Here is an 18,354-nt window from a genome sequence, read left to right as displayed (position 1 = left end):
AAGTGATTTCAAAGAAACTAGGGCAGTATCTGTCTGTCTTCTTGGGCAGATCGACCTGACCGTGGTCTGCCTTGTCTGGGTCAGTGATTTGTAACTCCATGTGACTTGGAACCAGTCTTTCAGGATGTTGATGGTAAGACGGGAGCAATGAAAAACCAGCGCATTCTACGGGCCGATAGTACAGTTTACTTGCAGTATTCAATATGCCCAACAGCGCTCCCCAGGATTTAACCTTGGCATTTTTGTACAGCCATTTGAGACGACAAAAACCAGCTGGAATGTCTACGTAACTTGTTTTTCCGGTTCTAAAGTCTCCGATGTGTTTATTTAAACACAGTTTAGATGATATCATAAATTCGGCGAAAACTTAAGTTACAATCAAATGTGTTAATTTGCATGTGGGTCTCGTGACCACGTGGTTAACTTTTTGTTAAGGAAAAGTATCAACGTGGAGTCATCGTTGGGTACATGGAGAGTGAAGTGCAAAATTTCGCTCACCAACTCACGTAAACAAGGGCGCAGTTGTCAAAAGTGAAAGCAAAGTGGAAAGCTTCTGTTGCTGCTGGGTAAATACAGACTTCAACATAAGTTAAGGACCACTTGCAAGCACTCGGAGTGGTCTTATTGGGTTGACCTGCACGTGGGCGTTTTTGGACTGATCCAGTGGCTTAAAAATGATGGGGCTGCCTCAAGCGGACAATGACAGAGTGTGACGCTGCGGTGCAAGCCTTCTGGCAACTTCTCGGGCTCCAACTCCATCCTGCGGCCATGTCATAGCTCTGGCACGATCAAAGTCTCTCAGCTTTCGTCTTGGTGGCATGTTGATGCGATACTGGATTTTGCGCAAACGGCGACTTATATTGCCACTAAAGTGAGCACAGTTCGAGACCATACGTTCATTTATCACGTGCACTAGAACTTTTAACAGAGCAATGTCCGTGGTGTTGCACACAAGTCGATACATAAAAGGAAAATTTGGCTAAAATTCCCCAAGGATTTCCGTGCTGCACGTGGTGGTTTTGGCCATTTAGGAAGCTTTGCGCAGTAAGCATTGGCAACGCATTTACACTTTCAGAACAAACAAAAATTGAAACATTCCTTGCTGGGGTTTTTATTCGGATTTTCTTAAAAATCAGGGCTGTCTGTCAGGGTGATCCTTAACTTATTTTGAAGTCTGTATGTATATATATTATATAATGCAATCTAACAATTATTGTGCTTCTATATTCATGTGTATATGAATCTTATTTTCTGTGTCGCTGTGCCTAGTTGTTGATTTGTTCAGGAAAGAGAGAGAAAAACGAAACTGACAGTACTGACAGTGTTTAATCGGTGGAATCAGGTGCATGTCAATTTTGGGGCATTATGGAGTTTGATATGTATCATGTTATATCTTGTTTTGTTTTTGTTTTTGTTTTTTTTTGTCTTTCTTTTGATGGAAAATACCCATCTATTTTTAATAGGAATCTAGATAATAATTTGCAATTGAAGGGGGTGGCTGTCTCCTGGTGTCAGAGGTAAAATTAGAGGGAGAAAATAGCGGCCAAAGTTTGGTTACTTCCAAAGCTTGAGTGCCCTTAGAAACTGCAAATTTACAATGGTTGTGCCTTTGATCAGTTTTTCAGCAAATTCTAAATGGACATAATATAAGGCGATCACCAAAAAAAAAAATGATGAGGATTCCCAAATCTAGCACTAGCAGTAAAAAGTTAATATCCTTGTATTCATTATTTTGACGAGCGCCTCATTTCACCACGTTGGCATATACATTATAGTTAGTTACTGGAATCCCAGTATGTAATACCTGAGTGTACTGGAGCTACTTCAGTCAGGTGGGTTTCTATATATCAGTGCTTGCCATCCTTTTTATCAACAGACTCGGTGATCTTGAAAAAACAATTTTAAAACTCCAATCTAGTGCTGATCTGTACCAAATTTGAAAGAAATTATGTTTGACCATCTGGATACCAGAATCTATGCAGAAAATTGAACTCCAGTCATTTTGTACCAAAACTTTCCACCTCTTTTGTTTCGTCTCTACCTCCATGACTGTCCTGATATGGAGGCAACCTTCAGTGGTCCTGCTTCCTAAATGTAACCTTACAGTTTTGAAATGGGTCTTAATCAACCCACACCATTACCTTGAAGTTCAAGACTTATTTTTCTTAGGTGGTTTAGCAAGTTTCACAGCACTTGTCACACAATTAGGTCATATAAATTATATGAATATGAAAGCTGAGGATTGGAGGCATAGCTACACAGTAAAATACAAAGAACAGAAGGGGGAGAGATAAGAATGATGGACGTTCGACAGGAAAAGAGCAAACCACACCTGAACACCCATTAACCTTATATCCGTACGCCATGGGGCCATTTTGTACCCCTGTGGTTGTATTCTTCACATTTTAGAATACTTTGAGAACGAAGATCTCTTTGAAACTTACAGTATTTCTCAACAACAAAAATTGACACACTGCTAAGCAAAGCGTACAGATCAGATTAACGAGTAAATTTCCTCTATGGAAGTGGTGGCACAGAGCTCCCCACGTCGTATGGATACGACAGTAAAACACGACGTTCAGATAGTTTACAATCCACATACAAACCAGCCAGAGACTAAATAAACAAAACCAGTCTGAGAATAATACAAGCACATTTAGACAATAGTCCATGAGTTTAGTTTTAGTAAGAGTATTACAGCACTTGCAACACAATAAGGTCATATAAGTGCCGAAGATTGAAGTTGTTACAAGAGAGTTACAAACACAGAAAAGGAGGGGAGCCAAGGACCGTAGATGTTAGATAGAAAAGAAGGAGCAAACCACACCAGAGCACCCCCCAACCACCCACAGTCCATTAGTCCAACCAGAAAAAAACAAAACAATAAGACAAATATAGTGCATTCTCACCAACATATTTATTCTTCTCATACACCAAGAAACACCCTGCACCAAAAACATGAATGCAAAAAACAATGCAACAGATACAGCAAACTGAAGTAAATGCCAAACATTCTCACAGCTGTCGCACAATATCTATTTATCTATATATATATAATATATATATATGAACTAAACTTTTTCTTCTCATCCTTATCTTGCACTGTGATCGGAGAATCAAACTGACACAATCGGAACTCTTCCTAGGGAAAGGCAATCACTGAGCTAAACAAAACTTTCGGACTCGCCACGTCGCCATTGAGGAAGGCGAGTTCGATTCAAAGTCAATCCTAGAACAACAAAACAGTCGACTAGTAACCACATATTAAATGTAACTTCCACTTCAAATGAACAGTCCAAAACATTCTCTACATACATTGCCTACTCTTTCTTTACCTACAAACCTACATTAAAACTTCTCATCTACTCTAGTCTTTACCACAAGGACAAATAAAATACTCGGAGAGCAAAACCAAATACTCGTCATAGCCAAAGAGTTTACATAACAAGAGGGGCCACTTCTCTCTTTGAGCCAATTAAAAAAGTGTCCTCAAAATTCGGTGGCGCCCTCTTCGCAAAAGCGCACCTTTTGTGAACAGAGTTATCCTACTTGAGTTTAAAAAATCAAAGTGAAACTAGCAAGTTTTTGAATGAATTTCGGAAGAACGCTTTTTTTAAATGGTTACGCTGACAAAAAAACCTCTTCCAGAGGAAAGAGTGATTGTTTTCTTCGTTTAATTTGACTTTAGAATGAAAGGCGAGAGGTCATTACAATTTTTTTTTAAACCTAAAACTCCACACTGAACGAACCCGAACTGCTGATGAACAGCAGTCGATCTGCGCACGCAAGGAGGTGCTATTCCTATTCTTCTTCTGGAAAAACGAAAGAGAGCTTCAAAACAGACTGCAGCGCCATCTGAAGCAAAGAGCGCACTTCCTGCGGACACTTTTTTGGCTGAGTGGACCATCTTGTTATTTACTATCTTTGTCATAGCTTCACATGAGAGAAAGAACGATAGCTGGAACAAACCCAACTACATGTACCATCCTTCATGGTGTGCACATTTTTCCCGGTCTCCTGTGCATCATCACAAACACACACACACACACACACGTACGTCTCTCTCTCTCACACACACACACACACGTCTCTCTGACATACACACACACACACACACACAGACAACAGTTTATCATCACAGCTTTCCCTTCAAGCCTCGCTCACATCATTGGCCATCATGTCTAACCAGCAGGTAAAAAAATATGCATAACCAAGACACAAAAAGGAGACAAAAACATAGGATTAAGCAAAAAAAGAAAAGGAAGATAATTGATATAATTTACTAAATCACAAAAATTATCTAACAACACTTACTATTTTATTTCTAAGTCTTCCACTGTTTTATTCTCAGGTGGTATTTTCGAGTAAAGTATCACTCTAGGGAACAGACACATTCAAACTGGAATGCTTGCTTCAAAATGAAATTATTCGCAGTGTCTTCTCTTGACCTATTATTCCGAAGTCCACTGCGATTTCAATGACAATAATTTGCCCTTGGGTTGATTTTGAACACAATCGGATTTCCAAATGACATTCATTGTAAGCTTATGTAACCCTTTATGCATGACAGACATGCGCCGCTCTTCCAAACAAAACAAATAACAACCACTCATCTTCGACGTGCAAATCGAGCTCTGCCAACAGTGCCATTCATGCTGGAAGATTACTCCGAGCAGTGAGACAGTGCACAGATAGGCAGGCCATATTCAATCCTTTAGGCAGAAGTACTTTTCAATGACTCGATTGAGAGACTGTTGCAAATACACCTTGAAGCATCAATGCCATTTCCAAAAGGAACCACAAGACACCCTCAATAAGGAAGTATGTAGACAGACATCCACAGGGAAAACAAAGAAACTAATATGAGTTCAAATACAGAGTAAATATCAGCTTTCCCTCCTACCACAGAACTTTTCCTCTCTTTCAGACAGACAGACATACGTAGAGGCAGTGAGCGAGAGGACTCAACATTCAGCATCAGTGGCGAGCGTCTCACAAACAAAGAGCAGGGTTCCTGTACACAACAGAAACCTTTTATTTCTTAATAACAAAAAATCAAAGGTCCAAAGAACAGAGAAAACTGTCTTTGGTTTCATACATCTGCCACAATATTGATATTTAGTTTAATTAAAGTTAGATTGCCAGTTTAATTAAAGTTAGATTGAAAAGAATCACATAAACGAGAAACAGAAAAAAATTGCATCATACTGTACACAAATAATTTCTCAAACAGAAAAAATTTGCAGGCCCCGCTAAACAAATCTATCCACCCTTCAAACAAAACTGAAAAGAAATACAAATCTGCACAACTCACAATACCAGTTTAAAAATAAACAGCAACATAATTAAAAGAAAAAACAGCAGGTCTAAAATTGCAACAAATGTTCGAAATCCCCAATGTGTAAAAGACTATAAAACTTTCATGCCTCGATGCAACAGACTCAAAAAGAAACATTTAGACGATAATATCCTAATATTCCTTTAGTCTGAATTTTTTTCACTTAAACACAGCTTCCATGCAATTCTATTTGTAACACCTTAAATTACTAAAGTAAAACAGGACAATGTAGGAAGTGGTTTTCAGAGAAAGGAACACAAGCTCTCTGGAGTCTATACGACACATAGACAAAGAGCTTTTTAATTACTGATTGGTCACTACTAAAATTCCCCAACATTTTCTGCTGTTCTTAGCTTGAAAGGAAACTATTTTCCCCCAGGTGAATACACCACAGCAATGTTGTTGAATAACATAAGCATTTTCAAACCAAATTTAGATAGGAACCAGTTGGGCGAAAAGAAATAATAACATCATTACTTTTGGCCAAACTCCTTAACTTTAAAAATAGTCCTAAAAGGCTGTCTGCAAAAAAACCTTGCACGCTGCTAAAAAATAAAATGGCATTCAAAAGTCTCATTATATTACATCAGGCACTTGAAAGAGGAAAAATGAATGCATTGTTTTAAGAGAGTACAGAGGGGGAACTGTAGTGAAGCAAAGATGATAAAGGAAGGGGAATAAAACACACGCAAAAATAAAAAATCAGAATAAAGTCTATCCCACAATGTTTTCGTAAAAACAATCTCAATGAAAATCATTTAAACAAAACAAAAAAGCATACAACATATTCAATAAGTTACTACTTGACTCAACGGTGCTGGAATCCAGAGACCCATCAGGTATTTTAATTTCTTATACTGGAAATGTACTAATTTGGGGCTAGAAAAATGCGTTAAATTTCACAAAGAGATCAGACCTGTTCACCTAAACATACTTATTGCAGGTGTTATCAAAATATTTTCATTATCAATTGCATGAGTGCAACCAAACCCTTATATTTCATGTAACGTTTCATAAGGATGACAAAGTGAGCTAAACGTACAACAAAAATGAGATGGAAATTACAACAGACAGCAGAACTTCACACGACTCGCCGCACTTCGAAGAAACGCTTTAGGTAGTAAACTTGTCCTAACGTCATTGCCACCAAGACTAGAGCCTCGAAGAAAGACCACAACACTACCCTTGAGTTGGTGTTGTCATTGACTGAGGAAGAAAAGAGAACAACATTAGGCACATGTCCTCATGAACATTAAAAAAAGAAAAAACTTAAACCCATTCATACCGGGAAACGCTTCGATGAGTCATTACCCTTTCGTACCGGGAAACCCACAAGTAAGCATGGCGCACTTTGTTGATACCAAAAGACGAGCACGGGACCTTCAATTGCTTCTAGATACTGTTGCAACAGAAAGTGAACGTAAAGTATTATTGTTGAATGTAAAGAAAACAATGCATGGTAATATCCAAAAATGCAGCAAAGCCTAGTTGTAATCTCATTAGCAAAGGTGAAAAGATCACAAACTAGCCCAACAGTTTAAATAGCGATATATGATAACATCTGATGCCAAATGTTCCACAGAAATAAGGCAGAGAATTTCAATGGCTAAGGCTAGTTTCAATAAAATGAGCCCAATCATGAAAAATAGAAACATCTCAATGAACACCAAAATGAAAGTTCTGAAATGCTATCTTTGGTCAACCCTTTAATATGGCTGTGAATGCTGGACAATCACTAAAGACAGTGAAAATAAAATAGAAGCAACAGAAAGGTGGTTTCTTAGGAGACTGCTAAGAGTATCATGGAAGGAAAAGAAATCAAATGAGGTAGTGCTTGATGAAGCCCACGGGGGATGATCAATGTTAAAAACAATCAGGAAACGACAAATGCAGTTTTTGGGACACATAAGGGTCTTGAACACCTAGCTCTCACAGGCAAAATTGAGGGCAAGAGAGGCAGGGGAAGGCCCAGAACAACATACTTGGGTAACCTACACAAATGGGTGACAGGGAAAGATCAGGGAAACGTAGCTTTTTTGAGAGCATCTGAGCAGAGGAATGAATGGAGAGCCATGATCGCCGATGTCTGTCGCAGATCTAGCACTGGATGAATGAATTAGGCTCTCAATTGGGGTTTCCTCTTTCAAAACAGCCTCGATGCATCAGATTCAGCAAAAAAAATTTAACTATCGTGTTTGTGATGTCACTGCACACTGATAATTCTAATTTGATTCTTACAAAGTGAAGTTGTAATATTATTTTATCCTGGGAACTAGGATTTCGTCAAGGACCTCGCCTCCAGCCTGACTGCAGACAGCACCGACGACAGACAGACCTGCACAACATCAGACCCGACACACTCTTTCTCCAATTCCAGGTATGATGGGCAGAACACCCTGGCAGCAAGAGGAAAGTGTGCCATTTTTGTCGGCAGAAGAAGTTTGTCAGCAAACAGCTGCACTCACCAACTTTGGCCATAGGCAGTGTAACCTGCTCGTGCATGAGAAATGTGCAGCCGAACAGGCAGTTCAGAAGAAGTTTGACATGCTACAGAACAGTGTTTCATTCATTTCAAGACTACGCTGGAGACAAGTGACACAAGAGAACAGTCCGGGGTGAAGCAAAAAAATTCAGACCTCATTTGGATTCGCACCAGGACTTTTTGAGGGTTAGCCAAATTCAGTATCCAGAGTAGAATATGAGTGGCCAGTGTGCTTTTTCTTTTCAAGTTTTAAAAAACATTATATTGCCCATTTAATTTGTGGATTATTAAGCTTTCACTTTGGATTTATACTGTGTCATCTTGAATTTTGAACAAGCATCAAAGAGTAAGTAGGACCTGCTGTTGTTATGTGTGACATATAATATATTTATTGTTTTCTTTTTGTGATAATCCTAACATACAGTCCTTCAATGTTTAAACATTGTAGAAACAGTTTACACTGAGTATTTATGCAAGGAAATAAAGAAGATAATTCACAATCTCTTCATACTTGTCTGACTTTCGGACAGTCTAACACTCATAATGGGTGACTTTTTTCAAATTGACCTAACTTCTGCAACAATAAATGGACTTCAACAATTCTTTTTTCAAAGTGAAGGACTTTGAATGTTCCATATTTTGCTTGCGAACAATATGGTTGTCAGCTGATTTTAAAAAATGTACATTCGAACCAGCCTGAAAAGAAACCTGTCTTTACGGAATCTCCCTGCTCCCCCCTGATATATTCCTCTTTAATTACCTGTATAAAACGGAAACCTGTCCAAAGCGGAAATGGAAAGAAAACTCCACTCCCTTCTGAGGGTTTTACCTGTCCAAGACGAAAAATGTTTTGCCCACTCAGCCCTGATTTGAAACAGAACTCTCAAGTTTGGTTCTGTCTGCTGGCTCTCAACTTACTGCCAAGCTGTCCTGTGAGGATCAGGAGTAGGGATGCAATTTGAGCGTAGGTGTTACCCCATCTATGGGAGCCCTGAGTGATGAAGATGGTCAGGGTGGTGTGGGTGTGAAATCTCACGAGTGGCGGTGAAAGTGCTTGAGTGGCGCTCCAGCTCAGCATGAAAACTTTCATTGGTAGCCAGAGGCCAGAGGTGTGAAATTAGTATGACCAATGCCTGCCACTCTAATTGTATGGCCAGCCTAAGAAAGGGTTCCTTGAATCGTTGTTACATTGCAGTGAGGGGTAGCATTGGTTGACTGTGCTAGTTACACCGATGGGTGGGGCTAAGGGAGGAAGCAAAAGAGAAGCTCAAACGTTTCTGTTTTTAATAGGTCAAACAGTGGTTCTATGAAATGCAAGCACTATTGGTAATTGGACAAATAAGACTGACGCATGTCATTATCAGAGAGGATAGTAGCTGGGAGTTGAAAAGTTTTGACTACTTGTGACTGCTTGCAGACCGGACAAGCGACCCTTGATCCCACCGGCTGGGCCTTTGAAACCTCCCCCCCCCCCCCAATCTCCCCACTAAATTCCCCTGTCTAAGATGGAAAATGCCTAAGACGGAATTTTTTTTTTCTGGCTCCCTTGCGATTCCGTCTCACACAGGTTAGACTTAGACTGTATTTGAAGGTTTAGTACAATTTTTAGCTTTATTTGGAAAAAAAAAAATCCTTCATTCAAACTACTCAGATTTTTCTAATATTTATTTAAATTGCACAAAAACCACATGAACACATTCACAATTAAATCCCCTTTATAAAAATATATACTTTATGAGGGTCCAATCCTTAAATAACAGGGCTACAAGCGTTTACTGAAGCTACCTCAGTTTGCTGGTCCATTTGCTGGAGCACAGGTAAAATACCCAGTTCCTGGGGAGCAGCTCTCTGGTAAGGGCCTTAGTCAACCACAGGTTAAAAAAAAAAAATAATAAACTCCACAGATCAAGTTCATAATTTACAACACAACAACTGTCTGCCTGACCTAATAAGAAAATTTTGGGCGATCAAAGGAGGAAGTCCACAACATATCCTATCTTTTGGGGGGCTTTTTTAACACAGAGCCACTGCATAATCAAAAATTCAAAAATGACTCCCCCCCCCCCCCCCCCCTATAAATTAGAATATCGAAAACAAAAGAAGCGTAGGAGCCAGCGGCCCTTGTTAGATTCCTGACTCCTGCTACTAAACACACACCCAATGGACAAAGACTTACTAGATCTGTGTATACGCTCTCGCACTTCCATGTACTCCTGCTCTCGCTTGATGCCTGTCAGGCCGGAAGACAGCTCGTTGATCATTTTTGTCAGCTGGTTGTGATTTGCTGAAACCCAATTACAAACAGTAAATTTAATGTTATCTCTATTGGCTATAAAGTAAGGGTATGGGTGTTTTATAGCTTTAGTAAGAGTTTTACGGCACTTGCAACACAATTAGGTCATATAGGTGCCGAAGACTGGAGGTGTTACACAAGGTTACATCATTTAGAGTGATGCTAAAGCTTTGGCCGGCACAAAAACCACATTGTAAGAAGAGAATTGAATATAGTTGACTCGTTTTTTTGTCTCTTTCCTGTAAAATTTACCTGTCTGCACTTGTATGGTGAGACTATGATAGGGACGATATGACTACCATTCAAAAAGACATTTGCGAAAATTCACAAATTTACCAAATAAATACCACTGATTTTGGAAATACTGTGAATACAGTGTAGATGACTTTCAAAAAATTGTTGAATCGTAGACTGGGTGTTTTCTACAAGACTCAGCTATGAATACCAAAGCAAACCAATTAAACACTCAAAAGGAGATAAAAAAAACAAATGTAACCAGTAACTAACAGAATACATCCAAATTGCAATTTTGATGTAAAGTGGAGTCTGCTCAAACCAAACTGTTTTAATCCGAAAACTGAAAAGAAATAAAATCCCTGATTTCTTTTTCCTTCTATTTGAAAATCCTCTCTAAACCTCTGAAAATCCAGCAGTCCCGCAGATTTTGGCTTAAGCAGACTCCATTCTACTTCCATAAAGACAAGGGGATTAAGTTATCAAAATGTGTGGCCCACTCACAGCTCCATGAATGTCACCAAACATTTTTTTTTTTAATTGAGTGTTCAGAACCTTAGGATCTTTGTTGTAAAAACAATTATAGATTGTAAATTGCATAGAGCATGCTGTTGACCTGGAATTGCCACTGCACAAATGCTACTTGTTATCATTATTGCTGTAAGCCAGAGCCAGATGACAGAGGTCTGGTGAGCACATGTTAACATTTCATTTGAGGGGTTTTTTAAAGTCTGTCTACTAATTCATTACAGCACCATGGTCATTACTATACACAGTGAAAATGAAGTTTTTTTAAAAGCAGGAAACAAAATTTTTTTAAAATATATATATACAGTAAGAATAAAAGCAACACATTACCATCTCCTTCCTCTGTACCATCCTTTGATTTTTCCATAGCTGTGAAAGTAACAACAACAAAATTTATAAATGAAAGAACAGTAGTAGTAACAAATGTTCATTACTCAGATAGTTTCAGTTTTAGCAAGAGTTTTACAGCACTTGCAACACAATAAGGTCATATAAGTGTCAAAGATTAAAAGTGTTACAAGAGAGCAACAAACATAAAAAAGGAGTAGAGATAAAGACAATAGATATTTGATAGGAAAGGAGCAAACCACACCAGAGCACCTGCCAACCACCCACTTACTCAGGTAGGACAAAACAAACTTTTCCAAGTTTTACAATAGTAAAATTGAAAATAATACAAAATTAACAGTACAGTTACTAGTTACTAGTAGTACCTCAGAAAGAATGCATAAAGCATAAAAAATCATCTTTCTTTTTTTTAAAATCACAAACATAGACCTCTGTCAGACTAGTCCTTAGAACTAAGTAAGGATAGTAGATTCTTGTGTAACATAAAGTTATTTACGAGAAATTTCTTTTAACAAGAAAGGATTTCAAATCCCCATTTTCCTCCCCTTTTTACTCCATGTATCACAACTTTCCTTTAAGCGTTCATCATTCTCAGGGGGTGTACGTTCCCACCGTAGGCACAGATTTTCAGCGTAACTCGTTAGCCAAGACAACAGGTCTCATGTCTCAATGCTGATGGACTCATCGTCTGGTACTGGCCCACCCGTGACATATTCGGACCCAAGGTCTTCAATAGTGTTACTTTCCTTCTCATTCCCTATATTTCCCATAATTTTAAAAAAAAAAACAGCTTGAAAATCAAAAAGAGAAATTTACAGCAATTATAAAAAAAACTTTTTTTTTTTTGTTCTTTACATTTTGCGAGAACACATGTTGGTCTGCAAGACTAAACCTGTCTTTATCAATCGCTTGCAAGCCTAACAGTAAATTAATACTATTTAGCATGCGCACTTTTTTATTCCCAAATATGAATCCACATTGTGTTTGTGGCTAAACTTGCTTACAGAAGAATTGAAGCCAGGTAATTAATGGGGCTGACATGCAATGTCTTGTGGGCAATCAAGAACTGCAAATTTTGCCAACTTCCATGATGTCTATTATGGTAGGGTACAATGCTAAAAATTATGTATTTTCGTGACATACCAGGCACGTCATTCAGAAATAAAGGGGTTCACACAGAAACAAATTTCAGCAAATCTGATTGACAAACGAAATAATACGGGGCGTTTAATGATTCCTTGCGGCTGACTCTCCCCCTTTCTTTCTTTTTTGCTCAAAGCAGCCTACCATTGTGAATTCATGATTCAAAAAAGATCATAAGGCAAATCTAGCAGGGAAGGTGTTAACAAAATGTATGGGGGGCATCTACATCTAACATTATAATTAAGAACAAGGCATCCAAAGTCATGTGGTGCACCTAACCAGGTGAATCATTCTCAGGTAGCTTTCATTATAATATTATTTCCATGCAACTATTCTGACTTTTTCTATAACTGCAAGTTAGGAGTTAGCTTCAGAAATTTTGTTACTCTATAGCCTCAGTGAGTCTTAAAGAACAGTGACAAAATTTGGACAATGAAGTAAAACTGGGAGACCAAAAAAAAAAAAAGTAACAGGAAAAAAAAAAAAGTAAGAAAATAGACGTCAGTAATTAACATGAGTAGCCCACCTATTGGTTTCTCTCCAACATCAATGGAAAACACGACAACTTTGGGTGTCATTGTTGACATGGCGTTGCTGAAGCAATACTTGTAATTTCCATCCATATGAGCAGCAAAAGTGTATTTTCCATTTGATTCCCTGTCGCCAGAGTGAATAATCTTTTCATCCGGTCCATAAATCTAAATGGAAAAAAAAGAATAAGTTCAATAAGCAAGAGTGAATAATCTTTTCATCCGGTCCATAAATCTAAATGGAAAAAAAAAGAATAAGTTCAATAAGACTAATAGCAAGAAAGGAGGTAGCAGTAATAGAAAACAGGCATTACAAAGTAGTAGATGTCAACAATAAAAGTTTGTTACAACAAATCTCTCGATATCGGAAAAAAAATCACAAACTGGTGCAGCAATTCTTTGAAGCTTTTTCATGAACCAGTCACAAAATTTTTGCATTTGGAAGACAAAATCTGATTTCAGTCACCTTGACAGGCTACAGCGATAAGGAGGTCTAGCAAGAAAACGTCAATGACCTGGCCTTCAGTGCATTTAAAGATCAAAGAATTTTGGGTGGTAAAGATTGCGATAGACAAGTAAGTTGTGACTTCAAAAGACCAGATGGTAGACTGTCAAATAGAACAAAGACATCGTGGTGGACCATAAAAAAGACCGGCACCCAAATTTATTTAGTAAAATCTTTGCTTCATGATCATTCATTGATGAATCTCTATCACAAAAAATAAGAAATAGACGCTGACGTTTTTGCTCAGTTAAACAAGAGGTACCACATTTCCACATTCTAATTTCTTATGGCGGATTGCAGACCTACCCCAAACCTGCTAACCACTCCATGACCAAAAATAGGAGTGGGGGAGGGGGTTGTTTCAGTAATCCTCCCCCTGAAGATCACAGTTTGGGGAAAAAAATCAGTCTCCATTACCTCAGGGGGTTAACTTCTTATCTCCAGTAAGCCACTCCCAGTAGCTTGGTCACAAACCTTTACAATGTCAACATTATAAAAATTTAATTTTCATCAATTGCAGAAAACTGGTATCTCTCTTACCCAGGAGTTCACTCATTCATTAGGAGAAGTACTATCAATATAGTTCATTTCTTTTGACCTAACCTAATGACTAATTTAGTCATTTGTGCAAACCGAATTAAATTTTTCGACAAAGCAAAATCAAATTACAGGAAAACTGATTTTTATTGGAGTACATGGTGATTTTAAAAAACCCAAAAAAGCGTGCGAGCTTTTTTGCTAATATTTTCCTCCACACTGAAGCTGTGCGTTTCAAATTAGTACACAACATTTGGAAATCAAATCATTTTGCATTTATAAGTGTTTTTTATAAACGTCATTTCCGTTTTCAAATTTAAATTTCTTCTTTGTGAATTTAACTCTCTCGAGTTCACGCCCTTGTATATCGACCGATATCGGTCGATGGCCGGTGGGCCCAGAGCGAAGCCGACTGTCGCTATAAAAATTCGCCTAGAGTCTGCTATGTGGTTTATTTCGGTAAAGGAATGGCTAAACTTTTATAAATACACAATTTGTAACTCCTTTTTCGAAAGAGTTAGCCGTTAGAGGTGCCCGGATAATGACCTCAATTTCCAGACCACTTTCGTTTCCTTCGCCTCCATTTTGTAAACAAAGAACAGCTGCTCGACTGTCTTCACAAAAAACAAACAAGTTTTCAAGTAAAATGTCCGATTCTGACCCCGATTATGGTCTGGATGACTCATTTAGTGAGTTTTCTATCGATGACAGAGACTCTGAATCAGATAAAGAGTCTGACAATGCCGTAGCAAGTCCTCAACCAGGACCAAGTGGTGCAGCCAACGGGTTAGTGATGATTGCACTGAGCATCAATGAACAGGTAGACCTATCGAAACATAATATTGGCCCTGGGGGTACTAAAACGTGTGTTTTATTGTATAAATGATTAAACTTTTTGTGTTTTCTTATGAAATTGGTTAGAATTGATAAGTTTTTCTCGCTTTTATTATTTTTTTGGCTTTTTTTTTTTGTACCCAAGGTGTGGTTGCTAGCTGCTTGTTTACGTTCAAAATGGCGGATCCTGAGACGATTCTCTTAGTTGACAACATTACAACTGATTGATAACGTTTGCTATCTACTGCAGTTTGTTATTATTTGTTTCAATTTATATGTATCATCAATTTTTAATTTTTATGTGAGCAAGGGAATAATTTATTTAGATCTAGATCTAGATCTAGAGTCTATGTGACCTCAGCTCAGATGAGTTGCGAGTTGTCATATTTTTGTAAACTGAGTCTGACAATTGGAGAGTGGTATGATTGGAGTGGTGGAAAAAAAAGTCTTGCTGGACTTGTTCTAACATGCCTTGTTCCTGTGCATTTTCCGACAGGGGTGACTTCATTGGTTCGTAACGTGATGCGGACGATGCAAGGTACCCAAGTTCAAGCCGACGCTGCGGCCAGGCCTGCATCTCGATGAGGACCGGACCAAACAAAATGCGGAAATATCTGACACCAGGTGAATTTTTTCCCTGGTCCATTTGCATTTTTATAATCATTATTTTTTTACAACAAGGCTATAAAAAATCAGTAGATATTGCTAATGCTCAGGCTTTTTTTCTCAAATAATGAAACAATTTGTATGCTTTGCTTGACTATTCATTTACTTTAGCTATAACAAGAATTTACGGACAAATTGGGATGTCTGTTATGTTCAAAGTTAACTGTTGATCTGTTGAACACTGTGTGTGTGTGTGTGTGTATTTGTGTCTGTGTGTGTCTGTGTGTGTGCTCTTGCATGAAAGGAAGAGAGAAACAGAGGGGGGGGGGCTGAAGAGAGGGTAAAAGAATGAGCGAGACGGAGAGAAGGGTTCATCCCGCACAGATGTACTGTGTGTGTACATTTGTCTGATTGAATGGTGCATTGGTGCGAGCGTAGTATAATTTGTAATGTGTACTTTGCTGTGTTGTTGCTGAATGTTGTATGTTGATGTACTGGTATAGCCTATATATCCACCTAAAATTTCTCTCGTGGATCCATCAAATTTATCTTATCATATATAAATATCTCTTATCATGGATGGCTTTTATCAACAATTCTTTCTTGTGTTTCTATTTTCCAACAAGTGCTTTCTTCACTCTTTCGAATGAAGGCATTTGTATTGCAGATCTGCACATACACCTACGAGTAGGCCAACCTTGCGGCAATGAAAGAGACTCGTCCATCTCTAGCGCAGAAATTGTTTTCGTTGTTATCGTCTTGAGAAAGTGTCTAGTGTCAAATGTTACAAGTGTGGAAAAAACTTCTGTTTTAGTAGCACAAGAAACTGTCTTCTTTTAGATCATCCAGCTAATGAGTATGAGTAATGTTTTTTGTATTCAATGACAAACTCTGGGTGGAAATATAGGCACAAATGTTTTCGTCACTATTTTTCAACTCAAGTTTTAATTTTTCTAGCATCACAGTTGGTTTATAAACCTTTTAGATGATGAATTCTCTTCTTTTATTGTCAAATAATGTGATTTGAATGTTTTTGTAGAAATATCATAGCCTAATCTTGGCACAATCAGAGAATTTTGTGAAAATTCTATTTTCGGTAACAATTATCTCCAAAATACATGTAATTTTCCATGTGCCACCAAAGTGTTCATATGGGTCCTAAATTATTCATTCTTTGTCTGTCATGAGCAGAAATGGACATTCTTTTAGAATATCAATAAATTTTTGGTCAATCTGATCATACTTTTTTTTTTCCTTCTTTATGTTTGTCAGTTTCATGTAAAATTGTGTTCGCAATCTATTTTTAGTAACAGTTAAAGTAGGTCACCACTGAAAGCAGACATAAAAAAATTAATTGTTATCATTTTACTGTATTCTACATTCAATTTCCTTTACATAGATACATAATAAGCCTGGGTATAGTACAAGACTTACTCACACCAGGGCAAAGATCTGAAGAGGTTGTGAATCAACACAATTTTCTCAAAAAGTGGCGAAAACGAGAGAGTTAATGTCCCACAAATTCCTTTTGAATTAATTATATTTGTTTCAAAATTGCAACATTCTAGTTCAAATTTCGTGCGAGATATTTAGAAAAAAAAGTTGTACAGCTTTTTTGGGGATCACCCTGCGCTTGGCAAGTCTGCTACACTTGTCAGCCAATGGTCACTACTAAAAAGAAATCTGCAAAATAGTTGAACCTGCCTTAGCTGTCACTTCTCCAGCCATCACATGTACCAATGGGCATTGCACTGTGAAACCTTCAAGTTTTTTTGTTCTTTAATCCGTCCATAGCAGACTGTCCAAACAGCTACAGTCAGTCATTTTCGCTACAAGCAAGCCTCAAAATTGGCTCAGTCATGGTGGTTATTTGGTGCACAAATTTTACGTCAAACCATCCTCCGACGTTTAGAATAGTTTACAAGTCATGGGAATATTTCACATGTGTAGGCTACAAAACATACTACAAATATAACAGATATTTAGACCCCCCCCCCCCCCTTCTCTCTCTCTCTCTCTCTCTCTCTCTCTCTCACACACACACAGGCACAGGCGCGCACGCACACACGCGTGAACGATTACAATGTATAAACGAGACTATCTTCCCAGACTGGACTAAATATGTACCATACTCTTTAATAACAATCTTACAGCCCCACTTTTCCAAACAGAGCAAACATGACGAGTCCAAGTATGTGCTTTCTCAAGAGGGGGAAATAGGTTTTCATAACGCAAACACAATGCCTATATCACCTCTCAAGATGTTTGCTTTTCTTGTTTCTATTCTTCTCTCATGCATAAAAGAAAAAAAAAAAAAAAAAAGACTACATCTATTGTATTGTGACTTAATTGCAACACAAAGGCAAGTTATCAAGGCCCCCGTTTCGTTTTCAAGTATCCTCCCCCCTTTCCGGTTCACATAATAAGCGGGGCCTCATTTGTAGCGCCCGATGGCTGATGAGGTCACTCAGTGGAATTTTCCCAGCCGCCGGTCGTTTACCCAGCATGCGCAAATGGCAATGCCGCTTTTCCCTTAGTTACTCCCACATTTTTCAAGATTACGCAAAAACTGCTAAACACATATATATAAGCATGAAATTTTAAGGGAATAAAGAAAAATGGTGTACAACTTATCAGTCATTTTGACAAATCACAGCTCCGAAAAATCTTCAAAGCGCACCACATCAACCACTTTGGCAAACGTTTTCGACTGCTTCTTGGATGGGTACAAACTTGTCCATCTGCATACTACGAGATTGACCTCTTTTCTGATTGGCTGCCAAGTTTCATTCATATGAGCTTTTGCCAAAAGGTGGGGGTGTTTGCTTAAGGACTTTTTAAATCAACCAAAACTCATGGTAAAATATGTTTTCTTCTGAAAACTTTATGCATATGGCAAGGAAATAAGTTGGTCAAGCTGCATGAGCAAGTGGATTGATGTGTGCATCTTATATCTCTACATAGAAAGATAATAGT

At 38.2% G+C, this 18,354-nt stretch overlaps 1 protein-coding gene across 1 annotated transcript; it reads right to left on the bottom strand.

The window, feature by feature from the left end:
* Positions 1-4,320: 4,320 nt before the first annotated feature.
* LOC101855621 (transmembrane emp24 domain-containing protein 2) lies at positions 4,321-13,064 on the bottom strand (the record flags this gene model as incomplete). Its single annotated transcript, XM_013091297.2, is given in 4 exon segments — positions 4,321-6,544; positions 9,997-10,104; positions 11,206-11,244; positions 12,893-13,064. Coding segments are annotated over 4 exon segments (444 nt in total), but the record flags the coding sequence as incomplete, so codon positions are not given.
* Between the last annotated feature and the right edge of the window lie 5,290 nt (positions 13,065-18,354).

This window comes from Aplysia californica, unplaced genomic scaffold, assembly GCF_000002075.1.
Source record: "Aplysia californica isolate F4 #8 unplaced genomic scaffold, AplCal3.0 scaffold00032, whole genome shotgun sequence".
NCBI lineage: Eukaryota > Metazoa > Mollusca > Gastropoda > Aplysiida > Aplysiidae > Aplysia > Aplysia californica.
Note: the sequence above shows the minus strand (reverse complement) of the source record. Positions and strands in the feature narration are given on the sequence as shown.